This window comes from Babylonia areolata, chromosome 8 (genome assembly GCF_041734735.1).
Source record: "Babylonia areolata isolate BAREFJ2019XMU chromosome 8, ASM4173473v1, whole genome shotgun sequence".
NCBI lineage: Eukaryota > Metazoa > Mollusca > Gastropoda > Neogastropoda > Buccinidae > Babylonia > Babylonia areolata.
The window spans coordinates 43567659-43595479 of record NC_134883.1 but is presented as its reverse complement, the minus strand read 5'-3'; the positions used below and the strand labels follow the sequence as shown (position 1 = coordinate 43595479).

Below are 27821 nucleotides of genomic sequence, written 5' to 3'. Positions count from 1 at the left end.
CCGTAGATCAGCTGTAACTTTTCATCTGTCTTAAACCAGTGAGTAAAAAGTCAATGATAATGTGAAAACCCACCACACCCTCCCCCAAAAAACAGAAGAAGACCCTCCCCCCCCCCTAAAAAAAAGGCTTGCTGTGATTGCGGTCAAAACAACCCTTCCTGTGTGGAGAAGAGTTCTCTTTGGAAGCTTTAAAAAATATTTTTGTGGTCCCTTGACTTATTTATCTTCCAGATAAAGCCATTAACATTTAAAGTTCCTTAATTTCTGGACTGTAAGGCAATGCTTTATTCTTGATTTTTGTTGAGGGTTGCCTCATAATCCAGAGAGATTTGTTCATGGCTGTCTAAAAAAACCCAAAAAAACCCCATAAAAACATGGTCAGTGTCAGTACATTCAGCTGGGAATAAACAGACTGAAAATGGAGGAGAAAGCCTAGGAAAAGCATATCATAACCTGCACACAAACTGACAAAATATTTCAGGGTCAGAAGTCATGGGTGCAGTAGCCAAGTGATTAAAGTGTAGTAGGACTTGGGTTCAAATCCTGGTCACAGCACAGGGAAGGTCAAGGGTGGAAATTTGTCTTCTCTACCTGGTCAACAGATGTGCTAATTTGTTAGTGCCTGAACACCCTTCATGTGTATATACACGCAGAAGATCAAATATGCATGTTAAAGATCTCAAAATCTCAGTGGGTTTTTGAAACAAAAAGAAACCCAGCTTGTGCACCCCTGAAAATGGACTATGGCTGCATACGAGGTGTGTTCAAAAAGTATCCAACCTTATTTTTTCGTGCGTAAACAAATGAAGCTAGGGAGGTGTGGTTTGGTGCACTTATGAAGGTGACCCTTATGCGCATGCATAAATTTTTTCCCGCCTGCAGAAGCTGTCAGTCAACGGCAGACCGCCGATGAGTGAGGAGGTGTAAGTGAGCGCCATTGGATTTTTGTTTTTGACAAAATGACTGAAAAACTTGAACAACGCTACTGCATCAAATTTTGTGTCAAGCTTGGTGATTCCCAAGTGGAAACGATCCACAACATTCAACAGGCCTTCGGGGACGAAGCAATGGGCATCACACAGATAAAGGAGTGGTACAACCACGTTAAAGATGGCCGCACCTCAGGAGAGTGAAGCTCTTTCTGGTAGGCCCTCAACATCCCGAAATGAGATCGTCATTGACCAGTTGAGGACCCTGGTGATGCAGGATCGTCGAATCATGATCAGAGAACTTCTAGATGAGGTAGGCGTCAGCATTGGATCCATTCATTCCATTATGCAGGAGGATTTGGGCTTGAGGAGAATCTCAGCAAATTTTGTACCAAAGCTGCTAATGATTGAGCAGAAGCAACTCCATTTGGAGATCGCACAGGAAATGCTGGATCCCAGCTTCCTCAACACAGTGATCACTGGCGATGAGTCCTAGGTTTATTGGTACGACCCAGAAACCAAGTTGCAGTCATTACAGTGGAAGCATCCAACATCCCCGAGGCCAAAAAAAGCAAGGCAGGTCTGCAGCAATGTCAAAGTCATGCTGACCGTCTTCTTCGACTCCAGTGGCGTGGTTCATCACGAGTACACACCACATGGCACAACCATCACCAAGGAGTATTACCAAGAAGTTCTGCGTCGCATTCATGATGCTGTGCAATGCAAACGGCGGGACCTGGCAGTTGGCAGCTCCATCACGATAACACATCCGCCCAGTCTTCACATTTGATACGGAGTTTCCTGGCCCAACAAAACACACCTGTGCTTCATCAGGCTCCCTGCTCTCCAGACATGACTCCGTGTGACTTCTGGCTGTTCCCACAGCTGAAAATGCCCCTGAAAGGTACCAGATTTCAGTCCAGAGAAGACATCATGCAGAATGCGATGGACCAGCTGCACCCCATCCTAAAAGAGGCGTTCCAGCGCTGCTTCCAGCAGTGGCAGAACCGTTGGGAGAAGTGTGTGGCAGCCCAAGGGGACTACTTTGAAGGAGATTAGTGTAAGCTTGTTGTATCTGGATACGAGTAGTTTTTATGAGCAAAGGTTCGGATACTTTAAAATTTAAAACATCTCGTACATGTTGAGGTAAGAAAAAACGGTCATTCATGTTAACCCTTTCGCTGCCAGAAAATAAGATTTAAGTGAAATCTATTTGCCAGGGTTTTTACACAAAAAACGGGTATAAATTTTCAAAAAATTCTGTGCTCTTTGTTATTGGAGAAAGACCCATAAAAGTATATATTTTCTGAAAGGTAAATGAATAAAGAATACAAAACACACGCTGTTTTCCCATTTTATATATTTTTAGTGACATGCTGTTGTTTTCAAATCAGTGTTTTGTTTTTTGTCACATTTTCAACTTGTTCATTACAAACATTAGTCAGGTAATTTGCACAAAAACATCATATTTTCTGGACAAATGGATATCTGCAAACACAAAATCATACTAGAACAACCACAATATATATATATATTTTTTTAGAGATAGATACACAATACATTGTGACTTCTCCAAGTGATAAGATGGATGTGAGGCCACGCCCCCTCAGTCTCCCCCCCCACGCCCCCCTCCTCCTCACCCCTCTCACACGGTCACTTGATTCAGTTCTCATCAGACCACGTTGGCTGCGTGCCAAGAATATCGCTCTGCTGCTAATTCGGTCATCTGTCGTCTGCAAACATCTGTACAGCTGGCATCACTCACTGACAGTCGCATCTTGGCCACTCTCTTGATTACTCCCTTTATTTTCTATCAGATCGTCCTATAAATGTTCATCTCTATCTTCTCCTTCGAATTTACGCTTCAATTCTTTCTGAGCATCAGCTAAAGAAGCAAATCATGGTTGATTTAGTTCGTCACGATCGCATGTCTTGAGCACGGCGTCAGTCCGACATTTTGTTGAGCGAGTGAGGAGAGAAGTCAGGCAAACACTTGGACAGTGACCCAACCAAAACGTTCAAATAAAGGACTGCTTCATGACGTAGATGGGGTTTCTAGCTATGAATAGAATCTAGAGAGATTCCCCAGGCTAAAGCTACCACTATTTTTGCCAAGGAAGTGAATGCAAACCAGGGAAAAGTCAGAATATTTCGATGACGAGTTATCTCGTCATGCAGGCAGCGAAGCATACATGCTTGCCATGACGAGTTATCTCGTCATGCAGGCAGCCTAGGGGTTAAAGCCCACTCACAGATCTACGCAAGTGAACATAGTAGTTGCAAGCCATGACCGCAGTAGAAGAGGGTGATCAGAAGTGATGACAAAACTAAGGACGCAGCTGCACTTCACCGGAACTTCCCATGTATCTTTGAAATCACACGGGAATAAAGATTTTTGTCCATCAAGTTTCACCAGTTTTGATATCAGACGGGCTTTCTACCACATCAAGTCTTCTCCCCTTTTACAATAACCTTTTTGACTCACTTGTGCAAACAAAGTGAGTCTATGTTATAACCCGATGTTCAGGTGTCTGTGTGTGTGTGTGTGTGTGTGTGTGTCTGTATGTATGTCTGTGTGTCCTTGGTAAACTTTAACATAGCCATTTTCTCTGGAAATACTTTGTCTGTCAATACCAGATTTGGCTTAAAAATAGGGGAGGAAAAAATCTTCACAGTCATGCCAATAATAGTTTGTAAGTCTCCCGAATTAAGCTGTGTTTGCCGTATAATTAAAAAACTCCACATTACCGCATCCCAGTTGCAGTAGCATTGGCGATGCTTAGTAAGAAGACAGCGTGACCTTATTTTTATTGTTCACAATTAAATGGAAAGAAATACAAATTCTGGACAGAACACTTACATTGACACAGACTGCATCAACGACATGTTTACTGCATATGAATCTTTAAAGTGGATCCTCAGTTAACTAAAAATAAACATAAAAGAGAAATTGACCGTGTCATACTTTCCCGGCGAGTGTAACTAAACTTGTACATCTATCTAGAGCCAGAGAAAAGGGCTAAATGTTGCAGTGTGATTGCGGCATTAGTAACGTCTCCTTTACCGCAGACTTTAAAGAACTCTTAAATGTCCGAGATACACCAAAATGATATGATTTAAACAGCGTTATCACTTTGAATACCGCAATCAATTTATTGCCCTTAAAAAAGCATGCTTAAATGTTAATTTTTGAACATCATTCATGGATCGGCAATAGTGCAGTGACTAAGACAATTTCATCCCACCTGAACATGCCCCGGTTCAAATCTCCACTCAGGCCTTTTTTTTTCTTAACCCGATGCTTTACAATAACAAACACAGAACACATTTTAATGATTAAATTTATTAAGAATTTTTTTTTTTTTAAGTGTATCACAAGTGAGTCTTGAAGGCCTTGCCTCTCTGTTTTCACTTTTCCCTCAAGATGAGAATTGTGCCTAAACATCTGTGCTGAATGTATGCTACTTAAAAATAAAAAATAAAAAAAGCAAAAAAAAGCAATGTATGTTCTATTTTGCACAGACAATTCGTCCCAGAAGATGGTGCAGAACTGTTGGATACCGGAATGTAATAATAGCTGGATCCAGAGGCCCGATGGTGTGCTGAGAATGAAGTGCAGGGACGTTACAGGGACCAAGCTGCAGATTAAGTGCCCCAAACCTGTGAAGGTTTGTGAAGTCAAGGTTCATGGTGAGTGTTACTGATCACCTTTACGCCTGTCTCTCTGTGTGTTAGTCCTGCCAGTGTAATGTGGACACGTTTTACAAGTCGTCTGGTTGGTTTGGGTCAGGAAGAGGATTTGTTTAGTTGTCTGACGGGCGCAGTAGCCGAGTGGTTAAAGCGTTGGACTTTCAATCTGAGGGTCCTGGGTTCGAATCCTGGTAAAGGCGCCTGGTGGGTAAAGGGTGGAGATTTTTCCAATCTCCCAGGTCAATTTATGTGCGGACCTGCTTGTGTCCCTGAACCCCCTTTGTGAGTATACGCAGGCAGAAGATCAGATACGCATGTTAAAGATCCAGTAATCCATGTCAGTGTTTGGCGGGTTATGGAAACAAGAACATACCCAACATGCGCAATCCCAAAAACGAGTATGGCTGCCTACATAGCGGGTTAAAAGTGGTCGTACACGTAAATCCCACTTGTGTACGTATGAGTGAACGTGGGAGCTGCAGCCCATGAACGAAAAAGAAGATGATGAAATTTTATGAGTCGTCTGGTTTAGGTCAGGAAGAGGATTTGTTTATTTGTCTGTCTGTCTGTCTGTCATCTGCCGCAAAGAAAGTCCAGTATACTGAGTCTGAGCTCAGTAAAGCTCCAGTTTGCTATGCTGTCCCGTTCTGTGTCTTCTCTTTCGTTTGGGTTTGTGTTCTGGTTTTGAAATTTATAGTGGGTATGTTGTTGATATGTTGTTGAGTTAGAGTTAATTTACATTTCAGAATAATGACCCATTGCAGACTAGTTTTGGGACTTGCACACAAGTGCACACACACGACTGGATGCCATAAAAACAAAATCTACTTCTAATGTGACTTGAATTTGTGGCAATGAAATTACTCCCGTGCATATCATCCATAAATGTGAACAGTTAAAACCATATTTACCTATCATTTACAAAATCTGCAGTTCCATCTGCTTCCATTAGAAATGTCTTGTATGATAATCAACATGTGTTTGAAATAGTTCAGAGTTTAATTTGAAGCCCAGTTGGCTCTTTGTTGTGATTCTACTGGTTGACTAGTTAGTTTATTTTATATCATTTATATTATTCTTCATCTTTTTTTTTAATGCTAATTTAGGAGAGAGGAACAGGGAAAGTATTGATGATTTAAGGCATGGGTGGGGTGGGGGAGATGACCTAGTGGGTACAAGTGTAATAATAATAATTATAATTATTATATTTATATAGCGCTGAAACTTGCACAGAGACAAATCAAAGCGCTTTCATACCTGTCATTCAAATGCACGCATAACTTTTAAAACTGGAAAAACTGGAGACTAGGAAGAGGCAGGGAAGGGAGGCTATTTTGGGAAGAGGTGGGTTTTAAGGCCAGACTTGAAAGAGCTGAGTGTGGAGACCTGACTAAGTGAAAGAGGAAGTTCATTTCAATTACAAGGTCCAGAGACAGAGAAAGAACGGGGCCAACAGTCGAGTGTATGAATCTGGGTATGCGTAAACAGAGTGGATCCGAAGCCGATTGTAGAGAGCGAGATGGAGTGTAGAGGTGAAGGCATCCACAGAGATAGGAAGGGGCAGAGTTGTGAATACATTTATAACATAGAGTGCTGATCTTGTACTTTATTCGGTGTGAGACAGGGTATGTACCTTTGGATGGCTTTCCAACCATTGCTGAAGACACTTCCTTAAGACTTATGGAAATGCTGCCAAATAGATTACCAAAACTATTTCTGTCTGAACAGCATGGAAGCCATTTTGTGAAAGTCTGCTCGATTTCCGTCACAGTCGAAGTAATTTCAGCAAGACCAGTGGGCATGTGGGTTAGCACCGACTTTTTGAATGCGGACTGCTTCTGGCTGTCAAATGACTGTTGTATGTTTGCTGACATGTTCCTGAAGATAACACCCTATCCCTGATTCTAATGTGTGTTGTCCCTGAAAAGTATATTTGGGGGTAGTCATGGCTGCATACTTGTGCAATAGTCAATACAACATCACATTTAAAGGACAGGCATAGAATAGCATACTAAAAATAGACATGACATTACATAACAATCTGCCGTTCAACAGTGTTTTGATTTCAGATCTCACATTCCATACACACACACACTCTGGCATACACGTGTAGTGACAAGTGGAGGATGGTGGTACAGGTGGAGGTGAGAGGTGACACAGCATTGTGTGTCTGACGTGAAGTGTTTGTGGGTTGGCAGTGTGTGCAAAGTTCTGGACAGGGCTGGAGAGTGGCTGCGATACTCCCTGCAGCTGTCAGGATGGACGAGCTGCGATCAGTGGACTGGGGTGTGCCCACGTGGAAAAGGTGTGTGTGTGTGTGTATGTGAGTGAGTGAGTATGAGTGTATATGTGTTAATACATACTGTATGTATGTGTGTAGGTACATACTGTGTGTGTGTGTGTGTTGTTGTTTTTGTGTGTGTGTATACATACTGTTTGTATGTGTACAGGTACATACTCTGTGTGTGTGTGTGTGAGTATGAGTGAATGTGTGTAAATGTGTGTAGGCACATATTGTGTTTGTGTGTGTGTGTGTGTGTGGATACATACTGTTTGTATGTGTTTTGGTACATTGTGTGTGTGTGTGTGTTTATACATACTGTATGTATGTATGTAGGTACATACTGTGTTAGTGTGTGTGTTTGTATGAATACATAATGTATATATGTGTGTAGTTACATACTGTGTTAGTGTGTGTGTGTGTGTTTGTATGAATACATAATGTATGTATGTGTGTAGGTACATACTCTGTGTGTGTGTGTGTAAACATATACTGTTTGTATACGTATGGGTGTATGTGTGTAAAAACCCCAAAAAACATACCGAATCTATAAGTATTGTGTGTGTGCAGATATATACTGTGTTTGTTTATGAGTAAATACATACTGTGTGTATGTGTTCACTGTGTGTGTGTGGTTGTGTGTGTGTGTGTGTCTGTGTAAATACAATATATATGTGTATGCATGATGTACTCCCATGCTATATGCACATATGTGTGTATGTATCTGTGCACACACGCACACACCAGCATGCAATGTGATTGTGTTCCTGCCTGCTTCCCTGTTGACTTCCTGGCTGATGGTTTGGGTATCTCACATGTACTGTGCGGGAGGGGAAGGGAAAAGTGAAGAAGAAAGAATCTGATCTGTTTTAATGCGCAGTTGTCAGAAGGCTCAGAGATGCTAACTGTTAAGATTTCACAGTATTTTGTTACGCTCCCTCGCAGTTTGTTCTGATGTTACACCAGCATCAAAATTGTTCCGACGAATTCATTTTCGACTGCATAGCATGGTCACATGCTTTCCTGTTGTAACATTACCCAGACGCTCTAGACCTATCAGTCACGAGGCCAGGGCAGTCACTACTGACCTTGGTCTCACGTGATGATGCTCAGCTGATCACGTGCATGTTTATATATTTAAACAGCATTGAGTGGACCAGTCAGCTTAATCATTTGCCCAAGCAAGAGAGAATGTGGTTAAATCCAGTCTCAGTCAAACAGTGGCTGTGCCCGGTGGATTAAGCTCTGGAGTGCAAAGAAGGAACAAGTGGCTCGAGACAAAGAAAGTCAGACATGGATTCCGAATGTGAGAAACAAGACGAACAAAGACCATGTACCAGGGAAGCGACATAGTGCCATAGATGTGTCAGCTGTAAAGAAGCAGTGGTGGGAACAGAAGTTTCCCCACATGTGTTTGAATGCTTTGTAGATACAATGTACGTTTGCTGATGTGGCTCGGTGTCTTGAGTGTTCCCACCAAATTCAAAATGTTTCCACCAAATTTCCTGATTGTTCCTACAAACACTTGACAGGGGTTAACATCTCTGTGAAAGGCTGGTGCAAAATTTATCTGTGGTGTGGGGCAGATCTGAGTTTGGGAGTGTGGTGTGTGTGTCTGGTGCACTGATTTCACTGACCATTTCTGTCCAGTTGGGTGGCCATCTGAAGTGAACAAGAAAAAGTACTGTGTCATAGGGTTCTTTTCTGAGACTTTTCTTCTTCCGGCTGATGCCTATGGTCAACCAGTTGACCAGTATCAGCATTTCGTGGTGGTGGGTTCCAGTTCAGAAAAAAAAAAAAAAAAATCAAGTGGCAGTGAATCAGCAGAGTGCCACCTTCTTAACGAAGGTGGCAAGAGTTGAGGCATCAACAGTCTCCTGGGGCTGGGCGTTCCAATCGTGGATTGATTTTAGAAAGAAGGCATTCAGCCTGATGTCTGCTGTACGGGGGATTCTGTCTTCTTCTTCTTCTTCTGCATTCACTCGTATGCACACGAGTGGGCTTTTACGTGTATGACGGTTTTTACCCCGCCATGTAGGCAGCCATACTCCGTTTTCGGGGGTGTGCATGCTGGGTATGTTCTTGTTTCCATAACCCACCGAACGCTGACATGGATTACAGGATCTTTAACGTGCGTATTTGATCTTCTGCTTGCATATACACACGAAGGGGGTTCAGGCACTAGCAGGTCTGCACATATGTTGACCTGGGAGATCGTAAAAAGTCTCCACCCTTTACCCACCAGGCGCCGTCACCATGATTCGAACCTGGGACCCTCAGATTGACAGTCCAACGCTTTAACCACTCGGCTATTGCGCCCATCGGGGGGATTCTGTCAGATGTTTTGATGTGAGCTCTTCTGGCCCGTTGTTGTTGCTGGTGGAGGTGTGGGCACTTGACTTTGGTCATGCCCCTGCCGATCTTGTATAGCATGACCAGTCTGGCTCTTCTCCTACGCCGTTCCAGGGTTTCCCACCCAGTGTCTGCAGCGGTTCGGTTTTCATTCGATCACTGACTAAAATGAATGCATAGTGAGATTTTTGCACCAGTTTGTGATGAGATCTTTTAAACATTTTTTTTAGGGGGTAGTGTCGCAGCTGTAATTGACTGAATTAAATGAACTGATTGTAAGAGTTTGCATCAGTTGATGATGAGATCTTTGGGAATGGCATGGCTGTAAATGACTGAATGAAATGAATCGACAGTGAGGATTTTGCATCAATGAACGATGAGACCTATATTCATCATGTTATGTTTTTTTGCATCAATGAACGATGAGATCTATATTCATCATGTTATGTTGTGCAGAAATACCAACAACCACCACCACCACCACCACCACCACCTCAAGAATGGACCCAAGGACCTCGGAAACACGCTGGTCTTCAACAACAGCAGCCACTGGTCTCCCCACCTCTGCGCTGGTGTCGGTGACAGACACAACGGCGACCGGTCAGGGAGTCACTGATGGCGACACCACCCACCAGCCACTCACCACCCAGGACTCTCTCACCTCGTCTTCGGTCCCACCAAGGCTGACAACAGACAAGGTGACGTCTCAGCCGTCCACCCTTGGAGAAATGACTGCTACATCCGTGCTATCCACCCCTGAAGAAACAACTAGTACCCCTGAAACCACTGTTACCCCTGAAGAAACCACTGGTACCCCTGAAGAAACAACTGGTACCCCTGAAGAAACCACTGGTACCCCTGAAGAAACAACTGGTACATCCAAGCTATCAACCCCTGCAGAAACAACTGCTACATCAGAGCCATCCACCCATAAAGAAACAGCTGCTACATCCAAGCCATTCACCCCTGAAGAAACAACTGGTACCCCTGAAGAAACAACTGGTACTCCTGAAGAAACAACTGCTATGTCAGAGCCATCCACTCGTGAAGAAACAACTGCTACATCCAAGCCATTCACCCGTGAAGAAACAACTGGTACCCCTGAAGAAACAACTGGTACTCCTGAAGAAACCACTGGTACCCCTGAAGAAACAACTGGTACATCCAAGCTATCAACCCCTGCAGAAACAACTGCTACATCAGAGCCATCCACCCATAAAGAAACAGCTGCTACATCCAAGCCATTCACCCCTGAAGAAACAACTGGTACTCCTGAAGAAACAACTGCTATGTCAGAGCCATCCACTCGTGAAGAAACAACTGCCACATCCAAGCCATTCACCCGTGAAGAAACAGCTGGCACACCCACCCTCACCACTAATCCAGCAGAAAGCAGCGTGCCCAGCGCGGAGCCGACGCCTACCCTGAAAGGAAGGGGTGGCTTTGGGAACCAGCAGACGCACGAGGGAGGGAGCAGCCGGAACAGCAACGGGCAGGGTGGGGACAGCGGGGGCGGGATGACGGGAGTGTGGGCTGCAGTGGGGGTGATGGTGGTGGTGGTGGCACTGGCTGCGGTGGCCGGCATCGTGTACAAGTGAGTACCAGTCACCACACTGTTGTCTAGCTTTAGGAGAAAGGTGGCACAGTGGTTAAGATGCTCAGCTGTCAATACAAAGTCTGTTAAGGTGTGGGTTTGAATCCCCCTCTCGCCCTTTCTCCCCAAGTTTGACTGGAAAATCGAACTGAGCGTCTAGTCATTCGGATGAGATGATAAACCGAGGTCTCGTGTGCAGCATGCACTTGGCGCCCTGAAAAAGAACCCATGGCAATGAGAGCGTTGTCCTCTGGCAAAATTATGTAAAAAGAAATCCACGCTGATAAGTACACAAATATTTAAATTATAAGCATGCACTTAAGGCCTGGCAAGCGTGTTAGGTTATGCTGCTGGTCAGGCATCTGTCTAGCAGATGTGGTGTAGCGTATATATGGATTTGTCTGAACACAGTGATGCCTCCTTGAGAAACTGAAACTTGTGTCTGGCTTTGTCTTCACACAGCTGAAAACAGTCATGTTCAGCATCAGAAAGAAAGAGAGAAATAAAAAGTTTTGCATTGTTCTACTAGTTTTGTGTGCCACTAGTCGGATTGAACAGTCTGACGAGGGGTGCAATAGCACCTGAGGGTCACGGGTTCGAATCATGGTGACGGCGCCTGGTGGGTAAAGGGTGGAGATTTTTACAATCTCCCGGGTCAACATGTGCAGACCTGCTTGTGCCTGAACTCCCTTCTTGTGTATACGCAAGCAGAAGATCAAATACGCATGTTAAAAATCCAGGAAACCATGTCAGCAATCGGTGGGTTATGGAAACATACCCAGCATGCACACCCCTGAAAACAGAGTATGGCTGCCTACATGGCGGGGTGAAAACGGTCATACATGTTCAAGCCCACTTGTGTACATAAGAGTGAACATGGGAGTTGCAGCCCACGAACGAAGAAGAAGACAGAAGAAGAACACTGTGGACATGACAAAGACAGGAAATCTGGAAATTGCATTGGTTCGGAAACTTGTTTGTATGAAGGCTGTATCACTGGCAAGCAGCTGTGTGATTGCCACAGTATCATGTTGCAAAGTCCTTTTTTAAATGAAAACAGAATCTGTAAACAGCTCTGTCTGTCTGTCTCTCTGTATTTGTATGTATATGTATAGATTCTCTCTCTCTCTGTCTGTCTGTCTGTCTCTCTCTCTCTCTCCCTATATATATATATATTGGTAGGTATTCTTAGGTATTCTGTTTTTGTCTAGGACACAAATTGGCTTAAAGTGTGTATACCTTTAAAAAAAAAAATCTTATGGTTATGTGCAACAGATATTTACACAATTATCACTCATTTGTGTTGACTGCTGAGAGATCCCATGTGTGTTGCATGTTTCTCCAGAGAGTACCCCATCCCCTTTGGAAAAAAAAATTATTGAGAGGTACATTTTTGACTCACTTGTGTAAACAAAGTGAATCTATGTTTTAACCCAGTGTTCGGTTGTCTGTGTGTCCGTGGTAAACTTTAACATTGACATTTTCTCTGCAAATACTTTGTCAGTTGACACCAAATTAGGCATAAAAATAGGAAAACTTCAGTTCTTTCCAGTCATCTTGTTTAAAACAATATTGCACCTCTGGGATGGGCACAAAAAAAAAATAAATGAAGCCTAATTATATGCAAACTGCATTTACTGTTATATTTATATTTTTTGTATTCTCTAAACTTGGCACTTAGATCTGATATTCTGACCCAACAACAAGAGCAGTCATAATGATCATTTTTTGTTCAAACAGGAACTTCTTTTGCTAAGCATGGAAGTTTCATTTATTTTGCAAACGTTTTGGTGCAGAGAGTAAAAAAGGGAAATTACTCTGTAATTAATACTAGGGGACCTAATTTGCTTTAAACTGATCTTTCTCATCTTAAAAAGCTTCGATTTTTTTTTAACCCTCAAAGTGCTGGATATAATAAAACATACATACAGAAATCATGCTTAAAACAAAGGGGTAGTTTGCCTCCGCTACCTGTGCTCTGATTTGGGGCATTTGTATGCTTATCAGTAAGAATAAATAGGTAAACCTATACATTTTTGAAAAGTAGAGTGAATGAAGAATCAGATAAAAGTAAGAAAAAGGCTGTACCTTGTAAGTAGTTGGAGATATTCCACAGGATATAAACAACAAATTTTGCACACTTCTTTTTCCAAAAACGTCAACCACAATGTTTATAGGTATTTTCACATCTTTTACAGAGTCAAAATCTCAAAATTGGCATTAAACTGTGCAGAAAATGTTCTGGCTGCAGAATCATGATATGAATATAACTGAAACAATGAAATTATAAGCATTGTATTATTTGTTTGAGACACGCCCACCGACGCCATGCACGCGCACATCTACAATACTTTATGCAATCACAGGCAAAAACAGAAATAAATGTTTTCTTTTAGCTCATGTTGCTTTCAAAAGCAGCAAGAATGCTTTAAATCAAAATAATTTCCAGTTTTCTAGCTTGATTTGGTCAAGAAATCACAATAGACCCATGCCTAACCCACTTTACCACCCCTCCCCACCCATCCCCCAGTTTTTGTGGCTGGAGACACAAAACTGAATGAACAACAAGCAAGCCAGCATGCCCAAGTGTCAAAATAACAAAGCCGTTTTCACCAGAATCCCTGTCAGCAAACGAATCATCACTAGTGACAAGGTCACTCATTTCCTGAGCTTTGTCAACTTCAGTGTCACTCATTGTTTACAAAAAATATGAAGAACTGGACTTATAAACTCGGTCAAAGTTTGTGCAAACACAAGCAGGGAGGCAGTAACACCAGAACGAGGCAGTTTTACGAAGGCTGCCGAGTATAGCCGTACGATGTCGGACCTTATGTAAACAGAGCCACGATCGTGGCCCATCGCACTTTACCGGGAAAGCCACGATCGTGGCTCATCGCGCTCTCCGGGTTAAGTGTATCACAAGTGAGTCTTGAAGGTCTTGCCTCTCTTGTTTTTGACTCACTTGTGTAAACAAAGTGAGTCTATGTTTTAACCCGGTGTTCGGTTGTCTGTGTGTGTGTGTGTGTCTGTGGTAAACTTTAACATTGACATTTTCTCTGCAACTACTTTGTCAGTTGACACCAAATTTGGCATAAAAATAGGAAAAATCCAGTTCTTTCCAGTCATCTTGTTTAAAACAATATTGCGCTTCTGGGATTGGCACAAAAAAATAAAGAATGAAGCCTAATTATATGCAAACTGCATTTACTGTTATATTTATATTTTTTGTATTCTCTAAACTTGGCACTTTGATCTGATATTCTGACCCAACAGCTAGAGCAGTCATTATTATCATTTTTTGTTCAAACAGGAACTTCTTTTGCTAAGCATGGAATTTTATTATTTTGCAAACGTTTTGGTGCAGATGGTAAAAAGGGGAAATTACTCTGTAATGCTAGTGGAGTTAATTTGCTTTAAACTGATCTTTCTCATCTTAAACATTACATTTTGAAACAAGAGAGGCAAGGCCTTCAAGACTCACTTGTGATGCACTTTTTTTTTTAAAAATCCAAGCTTTTTATGTATTGAGTATAATTTTAAAATGTAATGTTTAAGATGAGAAAGATCAGTTTAAAGCAAACTAAGTTCCCCAGCAGAGTAATTTCCCTTGTTCTGCTATCTACACCAAAGCGTTTGCAATAAATAAAACTTCCATGCTTAGCAAAAGAAGTTCCTGTTTGAACAAAAAATGATAATAATGACAGATCCTTTGTTGGGTCGAATATCAGATCAAAGTGCCAAGTTTAGAGAATACAAAAAATATAAATATAACAGTAAATGCATTATACTCAATACATAAAAACATGGATTTTTTTTTTTAAAGTGTATCACAAGTGAGTCTTGAAGGCCTAGCCTTTCTTGTTTATAGCTTGTGTTGGCCTTGCTGTGGTAGTTTACTTGTGGTTCAGAGATTGCCTTAATGTGTTGGCATGAGCGTCACTGTTTCAGAATATTTCTGCTGTCAGAATTATTTGGTGGTTATTATTTGGGGTGTTCCTTTAAGTATTGTTTAATTTTTATTTATTTATTATTATTATTATCATTTTTTGTGAATTACAGAAGGACACATGTGCCTAAACCAAACCGTGATCAAACTGCATGCGGTGAGTGTGAAGATTAATGTGCTTTTTTTGTTTTGTTTTGTTCTTTTTTGGTTTTGTTTTGTTTTGTTTTTAATCCTGTGGCTTAGCCTGTGACGTAGAATAGATCTAGACTTCTTATAAGTCAATGTTTGCTGTGTTAATGATAGTGATGATGAAATACACTGGTGATGGATTGAAATTGGCTGTTCTTTCTCTCCCTCGTGATGAAAGTTTCAGACTTTACTGTTAAATAAATTTAAAAAAACAACTAAAAATGATGGTGGACAGATTTCAGGTGCGACTAAAACAGATATCTGTTAACCAGTATAATGTTATTTGCAACTTAGAATAACATGTATAATTAAAAGTTCATTGTATACTAGTTTCAGTTTCGGTTTCTCAAGGAGGTGTCACTGCATTCGGACAAATCCATATACGCTACAACACATCTGTTAGGCAGATGCCTGACAGCAGCATAACCCAACGTGCTTGAGTGACTAGACGCTCAGTTTGATTTTCCAGACAAACTTGGGAGGAATGGCAAGAGTGGGATTCGAACCCACACCCTCTTGGACACTCTGTATTGGCAGCTGAGCGTCTTAACCGTTCTGCCACCTTCCTCCTTCCTCCTAATAATATTATGTTACTTTGTGTTCAATCCCTATCGTCCCTGTACTATGGCCACCTATGTGTCAGACAATACTTTCATCTAATTTCCTTGAAGCAGTTAAAAATGAGATACTCTTATTTCGATGATTTGGCACTTAATTAAGGTAATGGAGAAATATTACAATATATGAATTATTTGGTTTGTAGTAGGTTTTTTTTTTCCACAACAAATGAGCATTTCAAAAAACTGTGTATAACCTGTGTGTGGATATTTTTTAACATTTTTGATGATACAGACTTCAGACACAAGCTAGAATTTGCATATTGGCCCACGCACTCGCGTGTGCACGCACAAACACACACACACACACACACACACACACACACACACACACACACACACACAAACACACACACACACACACACACACACAGAGAAATACACACACCAAACGCACACCTACACACACAACACGACACACACACTCTCTCATGCTCACTCACTCGTTCCTGTTATTCTCTTAGTCTAACAATCATTGTCTCATACTGAGAACAGAGAGGTAGTGGAGAATAAAATTTGAATTATCCCATTAATTTTCCATCTGTATGTGAGAGACTGAGCGAGAGAGGGTGAGAGAGAGGGAGAGAAAGAGAGAGAAGGAACGAACCCTAAAACCTTGTATGCCCCCAGCCTCCTTCCCCGCCCGACCCCATCATCTCCCCACCCCCGTCCTTCCCTTGCTCCCTTCCCTCCCCTCACCCTGTTTTGAATTGTGGCCCATGGCCAATGTTGAATAATGAGAGAGAGAGGGATCTTTTATTCAATAACAATGACAATTTGGTTCGTAATGACAACCTGTTCAGTAGCGCCGTTGATTCTGTGGACAGTCGTGGACATGGAGATGAACGACTTGACCCCGTCAGAGTCAAAAGACGATGAAGAGAACGAGTATGGCAATGCAGAGCCGTTCACCGTGACGACGGAAGCCATCCCTCTGGACGCCTTCAGAAACCATCTGAGTCACATGAAGAGAGTCGGTGGCTACAGCAAAGAGTTCAAGGTGAGTTGTTAAGTCCTCTGTTTTTGTAGCTGTTAACCCATTTCATCCCAAGTTAAACTCGGTAATCCCTTGACTCACCAGACGAAGTTATTTTTCAAGCTGTGAAGGCTCAGAGAGGGTTAAGTCCGAAAAAAATAATCTTTGAAATTTTGTTTCTGAATATCCGGATTGTAAAATTTGGTGTGCGTGTTGTAAAGTGATTACTCAAGCACATGTAAAGTGTAAATTGGATAAGCTGGTAAGTTTGTACTGTCATAAACAAAACAAAACAAAATAGAACTATTTTGTAGTTAGGGGAGCTAACCGGCATTACTGAGTGAGTTAACCTTTGACATTGTTGTACAGGAGCTTCCCCATGGGATGCACAGACCCGTCTCAGCTGCCGAGGAAGTCAACAATGGGAGTGTCAAGAAAAACCGCTTTAAGGACATCTCTCCTTGTAAGGCCTCTTTTTCTTTCTATGAGTGCGTGGAAGGTTTGTCTCTTTGTGTGTGTATGTGTGTGTGTGTGTGTGCGTGCGGTTGTGTGTGTGTGTGTGTGTGTTATCTGTGATCATGCATGTGTCTGTCTCTCTGTCTCTTTTTGTGTGTCTGTCTGTATCTGCATGTGCACGTGTGTGTTTGAGTGTGTGAGAAATTTTTTAACTTTTTTACTTTTTCTATTTATTGATGATAAGACTGAACTACAGACACATTGAATTGATGCAGAGGTACTGTGAAATAACGTTTGTTTTTCTGTCAAGATTATTTTTGGCTGTGTTTTTTGTTTATGTTTTTGGCTTTTATAGTACATCTGTTTTTGTTTTAAATGATTGCAATTGTTTTGCTGTTGAATGTGTATACTGGTTTCTTATTTGAAAGGGGAAGGGGGGTGGCGGAGGGGGGGGGGGAAGCCTGCTTGAAAAACCAGTGAGCTAATTGAAGAATTTTGGATTAAATATTTTCCCTTCTGTCCATCGACAGATGATGAGTCACGGGTGATGCTGAAGAAAGAAGAAGACTTGGACTCAGATTACATCAATGCCAGCTACATCTCTGTGAGTGCTGATGTTGTGTTTTTCTCTGTTCATGGCTCTGTGTGTGTGTGTGTGTGTGTGTGTGTGTGTGTGTGTGTGATGAGACTGGGGGATTCTTCTTCTTTTGCGTTCGTGGGCTGCAATTCCCACGTTCACTCGCATGTACACGAGTGGGCTTTTACGTGTTGGACTGTTTTCACCCCACCATGTAGGCAGCCATACTCCGCTTTCGGGGGTGTGCTTGCTGGGTATATTCTTGTTTCCATAACCTACCGAATGCTGACATGGATTACAGGATCTTTAACATGCGTATTTGATCTTCTGCTTGCATATACACACGAAGGGGGTTCAGGAACTAGGAGGTCTCACATGTTATGTTGACCTGGGAGATCGGAAAAATCTCCACCCTTTACCCACCAGGCGCCGTCACCAAGATCCGAACCCGGGACACTCAGATTGAAAGTCCAACGCTTTAACCACTCGGCTGTTGCACCCGTCAGACTGGGGGATAAACAGGGAAGGAGAGAACAGAAGAATTTTCATAAAGATAAGATCAATAGAATGGTTGGACAGAAGTCTGGCATGTGTGTTCTTCGCGTGCAGCATTCACTTGGCGCACTGAAAAAGAACCCATGGCAACAAGAGTTGTCCTCTGGCAAAATTCTGTCGAAGAAATGCACTCTGATAGGTACACAAATATATACATATGCATGCACTCAAGGCCTGACTAAAAGCGCGTTGGGTTATGCTGCTGGTCAGGCATCTGCCTAGCAGATGTGCTGTAGCGTATAATGGATTTGTCTGAACGCAGTGATACCTCCTTGAGAAATCAAAACTGAACTGAACTTTTATGCGTATACACATTTATATGTGTTACCAACAAGTACAGATCCACCATATGGTTAATTTTATCCCTGAAAACAACTGTGGTTGGCTGTATGTACATTGTAGATGCTTCTGTTATGTCATTGTCAAATGTGTAAGAATGTGATTGTAATTTGAATTATGAATAGGCGTTGCTTTCATGCAGTTCAGTTATGCATTGTTACAAAGCACAATAGGCATTGCTTTCATGCAGTTCAGTTATGCATTGATAGAAAGCAGTATCATGATTTTCTAATCTTATTTTTCTGTCAGCCGTCTGTGAGATAAATTTGTGTGAATCTTTTTATCATATTTTTATTTGCTTTTTAAAAGAAAAAAGTATTTGAAGGAAATTTTGATAACTGAAAACTTGTAATCCCTTAATTGTTTGTATATCATGCATTCTTTTTACTTTCTTTTTTCTTAGGGATTTGTTGAAGTCATGGCCTACATTGCTGCACAGGGTGAGTTTACATATTTTTTTGTTTTGTTTTTGTGGGAGGGGGATGTCATCATTTTGTATTTAACAGATGAAAAAAGATACACTACAGAGGAAATTATATATATATATATGTTTTTTTAAAACAGAATCAAAGATGGATCCTTCTACAGATACCAAGTTGTCATTCCCATCCATAATTGTTTCATTAAGTTATGACATTTTAACTCTTTCGGTGCCAAGCCTAGCCTACTACATGCTCAGTGGCAACTATTTGCCAAGGGATGTTTTGGTCACAGGGGGTAATTATCATTGTAAAAAATCTTGTGTGCAAATTGATAGGAGAAAGTATAAACTTTCTTTTTCTGAAAGGAAAATTAACACACTTTCCAACAATGACAGTTTCTGGTGAAATTTAATGATTTTGTGATAGGAAAATTATTATAATGATGGAAAATTCTGTCCTAGGGCATTCTCTTTTTTTAACACCTGGATGGGGCAGAAATTTCTGTCCTTGACCTCTCAAGGGGTTAACAGGTTAAGGACGTAATTTGTGCCCCAGATCATGACGCTTGTTACAAAATTTGATAGGAAACGATAGACACAGTGACTTATTGATACTCAGTTATCCTTTTTTTCTTTTTTTTATTATGAATTATAAAATACTGACAAATAAACAAAAAAAAAAAAAAAAAAAAGAACCCTTGATTACCATAACATTGAAAGCAAGTTGTGGTGAAACTTTATTTGCCTTTTTTTTTTTCAGGTATTCATTTATTCATTTTCAGTGCTGTGTGGTGATGATTTGTAACCCATTGAAGAGATGATATAAAAGTGAGAGCAATGACTTGTCAGCTTTTGTCCTTTCAAAGTGAAGGGGGGAAGAGATGGATACAAGTGTGGTGAGGTTAGTACTGTTTATTTTGTTTGTGATTGGGGTTTTGTTGTTTTATTCTTTTCTATAAAACATCATTTGTCTGCATTTAGATGTCGTTTAGATATCTTCTGTGGTCATGGTGAGAACTTCAGAATGGACTAAGAGAGCTGCCCCCTTATTGGGCATATCTGTTATTTTCAGTCAAATATATACAGAGATGCCAACTGTTACGATGTAGCTCTATTTTGTTACGCTGGATCACAGTTTGTTCCGACGTTACGCCAGCGTAAAAATTGTTCCGACGAATTTGTTTTAGACTACATAGCATGGTCACATGCTTTCCTGTCGTCACATTACCCAGACGCTCCAGACCTATCGATCACAAGGCCAGGGCAGTCACTACCAGTCTTGGTCTCACGTGATGAGAGGACCAGTCAGCTTAACTCACTCAGTACGGCCAGTCCTCTCTTCTCCTCTACACAGAGCCCTCGGATGTCCAGTGGGTGTCTGAATGACCCAACCTTTAGCTTCCGTCGTCAGAATTGTGGTATTCTTTGTCAACATTCACCTCTTCAGTATAAGAGCCTTCCGCTTGCAATATTTTGATGATGGTAATTGGGGTGAAACGCTGTTTACGTCGTCTCTTTCGCCGTTCGTATGGAGAGAGTTAATCGTTTGCCCAAACAAGAGAGAACATGGCTGAATGAAGTTGCGTCTTGGTCAAACAGCGTCTGTGCCCGTTTGTTGATGTGGCTCAGAGTCCGAGTGTTCCTACCAAATACAAAATGTTCCTACCTAATTTCCTGATTTTTCCGACAAATACTTGACAGAGGGGTTGGCATCTGTGAGAGAGTGAAGAAGTGAACGTCTGGCGGTGTGTGTGTGTGTGTGTGGCAGGTCCGTTGCCTGAAACAGTGGGGGACTTCTGGCACATGGTGTGGACTGAGGGCTGCAGCAAGATCGTCATGCTGACCAACTTGGTGGAGGGCAACAAGGTGTGTGGGTGTGGGGGGGGGGGAGGGGAGGTTTGTGTGTGTGTGTGGGGAGGGGACGGGGGGTTGTGTTTGTGTGTCGTGTGTGCGTGTTCGGGCATGTGTGTGGAATCAGAATCATATTTATTTGTCATGAAAACCGTAAATGAAAGGTTTATAGACACAACAATAAAGGGTAAGAAACAACAATAAATAAAATTAAAATGTATCGAAACAGGGAGCAATTAACTTCTCTTTTTCAACCTCTCCTGCAGCATTTAAAAAAAAAAAAAGGAAATGCATAAAAAATTAAAACATTAAAAACTTATTCCGAAGAAAATGTGGACACGAGAAAAGCATATAACTCCACAGGAATACACGCATGCAAACAAGTTACTCACACATGCCGTGATAGACATAAAGCTGTGACAAAGAAAATATGAACAGAAATGATTAGAACACAATGTCTTTATTACCAAGTGTACCGGGGTCACAAGGAATATCGGAGGGAGGATAGTGCATGAAAAGCTACCAACATAAATCGAAAATCATACACAAACATAGATACAATGGAATTTGGACACACACATGTGCGTATGAGTATAAGAACTTGTGCCTGCATACTCTCACACACACACACACACACACACACACACACACACATCAAGTGCACAAAATGAGAGACTAATATATTTATAGAGAAGGAGCACACACAACTGGAGAAAAAAAAAAGAGAGAAAAAAGGATGATAGTGTAGAAAACAGACACAGTGACCAAATATACATAGCAACATGTATGCTTGTTATGTTGCGTAGCTACCGCATTTAGAGAAACGACTATTAGTTTCAGTTTCTCGAGGAGGCATCACTGCATTTGGGCAAATCCATATAAGCTACACCACATCTGCTAGGCAGATGCCCGACAGCAGCATAACCCAACGCAGCTTGTCAGGTCTTGAGTGCTTGCATATATTTGTGTACCTATCAGAGTGGATTTCTTTTTACATTATTTTGCCACAGGGCAGCACTCTCGTTGCCATGGGTTCTTTTTCAGTGCGCCAAGTGCATGCTGCACACGGGACCTCGGTTTATCGTCTTATCAGAAGGACTGGACGCTGAATCTGATTTTCCAGTCAAACTTGGGAGAAAGGGCGAGAGCAGGATTCGAACCCACACCCTCAGGGACTCTCTGGCAGCTGAGCATCTTAACCGTTCTGCCGCCTTTCTCCTGAACAGCCATTAATTATCAATGAGCATCTGTTTTTATAACCTACCAATGAGTTAATGAACAGTCACATTAGGTATGATTATTGACTCCTGTCGTCTGTTTATTTATAGCATATTATATTAAAACATACATATATACACTTCACACAAATGTCCATAAACTTTTATTCCCTGTGTGTCTCTGTTCTTAGTTAATCAAAACAACATCAACAAATTACATATGTCCCACCGTATGTTTTCGCTGTTGGTTGTGGGAAAACACGCACACCGAAACGCAGCTGTATGCATGCACGCGTTTTTATATGCATGCATACACATGAACAGAAACACACTTGTGCATGCCTCGCAACCCGCTCCCACACACCCACACACACGTACCTCATAAAAAAAACCCACCCAAGCTATATACGTACAGACACATTTGTGCATGTCTTCCATCCTCCATCCCCGCCTCCACCCATAAAATTTTTTTTTTTTACACGAGAAAAAAGCAAGCCATTTTATCTGATCCCAGCAAGGGTGCTGGCCACGGTTTCAGATCAAGTGTGAGCGTTACTGGCCAGAAGGGGAGGGCACTATTCAGATCTTCGGCCGCTACAAGGTCACCTTGGTCAAGGTCGTCCAGAAAGCGCACTTTGTGCATCGTCTTCTGAGCATTGTCAAGCTTGCCGGCCAAGTGAGCAGTGTGTGTGTGTGTGTGTGTGTGTGACATTTTTCACTGTGTGGACATTTTCTTCTCTATGTATGTGTGTGTGTGTTTGTGCACATGCCAGTGTATGTGTTTTGTGTGTGTGTGTGTCTGTGTGTACAATGTTTTCCACTGTATGGATACGTTATCATCAGTGTGTGTGTATGTGTGGTATGGGTTTGTGTGTGGTGTGTGTTTGTGTATTATTGTGAGTGTTTGTTTACAGGCATGCATGCATTTGTATGTGTGTGTGTGTGTTTGTGTGCACATTCATGTGTGTGTATATGTGCAAACACAAGCTTGTGCCTGAAGTGTGTATTCTATTGTGGGAGCATTTCCTTCAAATGTTTGTGGTGTATGCGTTTTTTGTGTGTGTTTGTTCGAGTCATGTGCTCGAGCATGTGGATTGTTTATGTTTTGTGGTGTGCCTGTGTGTGTGTGTGTGTGTTTAAACACCATGGAATAAGCAGTTATTTCATGAGATATAAAGATGGTATTCTGTTTTGAAAGTAATGATGACAGAACACTAACTGAAAATCCAGCATATTCCGTGCATGGATACTACGGGGTTATTGATTATTTATCAATTTATTTATTGACTTGATTGTTAGTGTAGCTCCTTTTGAACAGGTCCAGTCTTCGGAGAGCATTCATTGTTTGTATGGCTCTGTGTCTTGTTTTGTCTTTTTTTTTCTATTCATTTATTTGCTTTTTGACTCATCTGTGTAAGCAAAGTGAGTTTATGTTATAACCGGGTGTTCAGTTGTGTGTGTGTGTGTGTGTGTGTATGTATGTCTGTGTGTCCATGGTAAACTTTAACATTGCCATTTTCTCTGAAAATACTTTGTCTGTCAATTTGGCTTAAAAATCGTAGGAAAAAATCTTCACAGTCATACCAGTAGAGTTTGTAAGTCTCCCGAATTAAGCTGTTTCCCGTATCATTGATGGTTTATTTCGTTGAGGTGATTTCCGGGATTCTGAAAACACCATATTACCGCATCCCAGTTGCAGTAGAGTTGGCGATGCTTAGTGAATAGACGGCATGCCTCGATTTTCTTGTTTGCAGTTAAATGGAAAGAAATACAAATTCTGGACAGAAAAGACAGTGACACAGACTACATCATCAACGTGTTTACTGCATATAAATCTTTTAAAGTGGATACTAAGTTAACTAGAATGAACATGACAGAGAAATTGAATCAACTGTGTCGTACTTTCCCGGTGGGTGTAACTAAACTTGTACATCCATCTAGATCCAGAGAAAAACAGCAAAATGTTGCAGCGTGATTGCGGCAATAGCCATGTCTCCTTTACTGCGGACTTAAAAGAATTCTTAATTGCCCTTAAAGAATTTTTAAGTACTTGAGATACACCAAAATATATTGCCCGAGATACACCAAAATAATATGATTTAAACAGCATTATCACTTCAAATACCGCAATCGATTTGTCGCCCTTAAAAAAGCATACTTAAATGTTAATTTTTGAACGTCATTCATGGATCGGCAATAGTGCAGTGACGAAGACAAATTTCTTCCCACCCGAACATGCCGGGTTCGAATCTGCACTCAGGCCTCTTTGTTTTTCTTTTCTTTTTTTTAACCCGAAGCTTTCTAGTAACAAATGCAGAACACATTTAACAATTGAATGTATTTAATTTTTGTTTGGTGTCATATACTGTACCATGTCAAACTGATCCAAACTAGGCCTATCGGTTTGCTCTGCTTGGCCAAATTTCGCGTGGCTAACAGTGAAAAGACCACCCGTCTTGCCCGGTCCGCTCTTAGCCAATCAAACGCCTCTGAAAGCTGTAAGCACTGAATCATTCCTTTGGCCAAGGCTCTCCATGCCATCTTGTCAGGTTTTCGCTCTGTCTATCTAATTTTTGTTTAATTGTATCACAAGTGAGTCTTGAAGGCCTTGCCCGTCTTGTTGTTGGTTTGTTTCTTTTCTTTCTTTGATCTTCCTCTTGTTATGTTAAGAAACAGAAATAACCTTGCAAGTTAATTGTTGCTGTAGTACTCTGTAATTGTTCATGGTGTATTCTGTCTACAGTGATATGTATGGACGTGCAAAAAATTCTGGTAATGATGATGATGATGTTTCAATGTAAGAAATATAACCTTCAGTGCAAGGGAAATAAAAAAACCCAACAAAACAAACAGAAAAAAAGAACCTACCTTTGCCTGGCTCTGTTGCACACAGAGCATGGGAGGAGGGGGGGCGGTGGCGCGGGAGGTGCACCAGTTCCACTTCACGGCATGGCCAGACCACGGGGTGCCGTGCCCTGTGGCCCTGGTTCGGTTCTGGGCCTGTGTCGTCCTGCAGCCCATCAGGTTTGGAGGGCCCATGCTGGTACACTGCAGGTGAGTGTACAGTGTGTGTGTGTGTGTGTGTGTTAAGGGTGTATGTGTGTGTGTGTTAAGGGTGTGTGTGTGTGAGTGTGTGTGGGATGTGTGTGTGTGTGTGTATGTAGGGTGTATGTGTGTGTGTAGGGTGTTAAGGGTGTGTGTGTGTGTGTAGGGTGTATGTGTGTGTAGGGTGTGTTAAGAGTGTATGTGTGTGTGTAGGGTGTGGGAGTGGGTCTGTGTGTGTGGGTAGCGTGGGGTGGGTGGGTGTGTGTGTAAGGTGTGGGAGGGTGTGTGTGGGTAGTGTGGGGTGTGTGTGTGTGTTTGAGTGTGTTTGTAGGGTGTGTGTGTTTGTGTGTGTAGGGGGTGTGTGTGTTTGTGTATATTGTGTGAGTGTTGTGTGTGTGAGTGTGTGCATTGCGTGTGTGTGTTGTGTGTGAGAGTGTCTGTGTGTGTGTTGTGTGAGTGTGTGTATTGTGTGTGTGTGTGTGTGTGTGATAGGGGCAAAATGGTCAGTAAATCTGAAGACTTCTTGAGCAGATCTGGCTTTTTTTCTGAAATGAAATTGTGGTTATTGACAGGGGTTAGCTGTGGGTTAGCGATGCATATGGAACCGTGTTTTACACAGTACAGCCAGATCAGTGATTTATTGACAGGGGTTAGCTATGGGTTAGCGATGCATATGACAATGACGATGGCAGCAGCTGTGTGTTTATTGACAAGGGTTTGCTGTGGTTAGCGATGCATATGACGATGACAGAAGCTGTGTGTTTATTGACAAGGGTTTGCTATGGGTTAGCGATGCATATGACGATGACAGAAACTGTGTGTTTATTGACAAGGGTTTGCTATGGGTTAGCGATGCATATGACGATGACAGAAGCTGTGTGTTTATTGACAGGGGTTAGCTATGGGTTAGCGATGCATATGACGATGACAGAAGCTGTGTGTTTATTGACAGAGGTTAGCTATGGGTTAGCGATGCATATGACGATGACAGAAACTGTGTGTTTATTGACAAGGGTTAGCAATGGGTTAGTGATGCATATGACGATGACAGAAGCTGTGTGTTTATTGACAAGGGTTATCAATGGGTTAGTGATGCATATGACGATGACAGAAACTGTGTGTTTATTGACAAGGGTTTGCTATGGGTTAGCGATGCATATGACGATGACAGAAACTGTGTGTTTATTGACAAGGGTTTGCTGTGGGTTAGCGATGCATATGACGATGACAGAAACTGTGTGTTTATTGACAAGGGTTAGTTATGTGTTAGTGATGCATATGACTGACAGAAGTCATGTGTTTACTCAAATTACTAACAAGGGGTTAGCTATGCAGGCATGCCTACCATTACTGAGTGCCCGTATTTGTCCCGGAATATTGATTAAACAGACAGGGTGTCCTGGAAGTACGGATATTTGCTGCATGTCCCAGAGATTTAAAAAATCTGACCGTAACATTTTTTTTCCGAAGCATCTAGTGGGAACAAGTGTTCCCTGAGATGGCTTTCCGACCATTGCAGAAGGCACTAAGACGTATGGAAATGCTGCTGAATATTACTGAAGTCACATTGTGAAAAGCCGGAACTGTCTGATCAGTACTGACGCCATTTTTGTGAAAGTCCGCTCGCTTTCTGTCACCGGTGAAGTAACTTTGGCAAAACCAATGCACATGCGGGTAAGCACTGGCTTTTTGAATGCAGACGTTTTGAAAGTGGAGGCATGTTTCCATGTTTACAACCGTTGCTTCTGGCTGTCAAATGACTGTTGTATGGCTCCTGAAAATAGTACCCTGTCCCTGATTCTAATGTGTGTTGTTCCTGAAAAGCAAACTGCGGGGTAGGCATGCCTGGCTATGGGTAGAAGCGATGCGGGATACGATGCTGACAGAAGCAGTGTGTGCGTGTGTGTGACACAGTGCAGGCATAGGGCGCACGGGGACCTTCATAGCCCTGGACATGTTGACTCACCAGGCAGACACCACGGGCAAGGTGTCCGTCTTCCCCACCGTGCGACGCCTCAGGAACCAGCGCGTCAACATGGTGCAGACTTTGGTAAGGGAGACAATTGTTCATTCATGGGTTGCAACTCCCACGTTCACTCGTGAACGGGAACATAGAGTACAGCCTTGTAATGTCGTCCCAAACCTAAAGTGGACCTCCAGGGCATCAGTCATCATCATCCCTCTTCTTCGTTCGTGGGCTGCAACTCACACGTTCACTTGCATGTACTTGAGTAGGCTTTTTTAACGTGTATGACTGTTTTTACGCCGCCATGTAAGCAGCTATGCTCAGTTTTCGGGGGTGTGCATGCTGGGTATGTTCTTGTTTCCAAAGCCCACCAAACGCTGACATGGATTACAGGATCTTTATCATGCGTATTTGATCTTCAGCTTGCATATACACACACAGGGGGTTCAGGCACTAGCAGGTCTGCACATATGTTGAACTGGGAGATCGGAAAAATCTCCACCCTTTACCCACGAGGCGCTGTTACCGAGATTCGAAACCAGGACCCGCAGATTGAAAGTCCAGCACTTTAACCACTCGGCTGTTGCACCCATCTGGTAAGGGAGACAGTTCAACTGTCAGTAATGGCCTTGGGGTTTACATGTTGTGGTGTGCAGGGTTTCTGATGAGTTTGAAACCTCGGCAGCCCTGGGTAATCCTTGTGGCATGGATCTGGGGGGTCCCAGACTGCCTTCCGAGGGTCACTGTCATGCAGCACACTCTGATCAAATCTGCATTGCCACACACAGTTACAAAGGGAGACTGAAACCCCGACACACTT

General features: G+C 42.2%; 1 protein-coding gene across 1 annotated transcript in view; it reads left to right on the top strand.

The window, feature by feature from the left end:
• The first annotated feature begins 2067 nt into the window (after positions 1–2067).
• LOC143285294 (receptor-type tyrosine-protein phosphatase alpha-like) overlaps positions 2068–27821 on the top strand; it is a 48153-nt gene continuing 22399 nt past the window's right edge. Inside the window, exons 1-12 of the mRNA XM_076592557.1 lie at positions 2068–2075; positions 6818–6924; positions 9709–10846; positions 14906–14949; positions 16426–16598; positions 16944–17037; positions 17561–17634; positions 18905–18941; positions 20691–20788; positions 22529–22666; positions 24884–25044; positions 26950–27085. Of these exons, the coding sequence (XP_076448672.1) occupies positions 2068–2075; positions 6818–6924; positions 9709–10846; positions 14906–14949; positions 16426–16598; positions 16944–17037; positions 17561–17634; positions 18905–18941; positions 20691–20788; positions 22529–22666; positions 24884–25044; positions 26950–27085 (2208 nt within the window). The remainder of the gene's footprint in view (positions 2076–6817; positions 6925–9708; positions 10847–14905; positions 14950–16425; positions 16599–16943; positions 17038–17560; positions 17635–18904; positions 18942–20690; positions 20789–22528; positions 22667–24883; positions 25045–26949; positions 27086–27821) is intronic.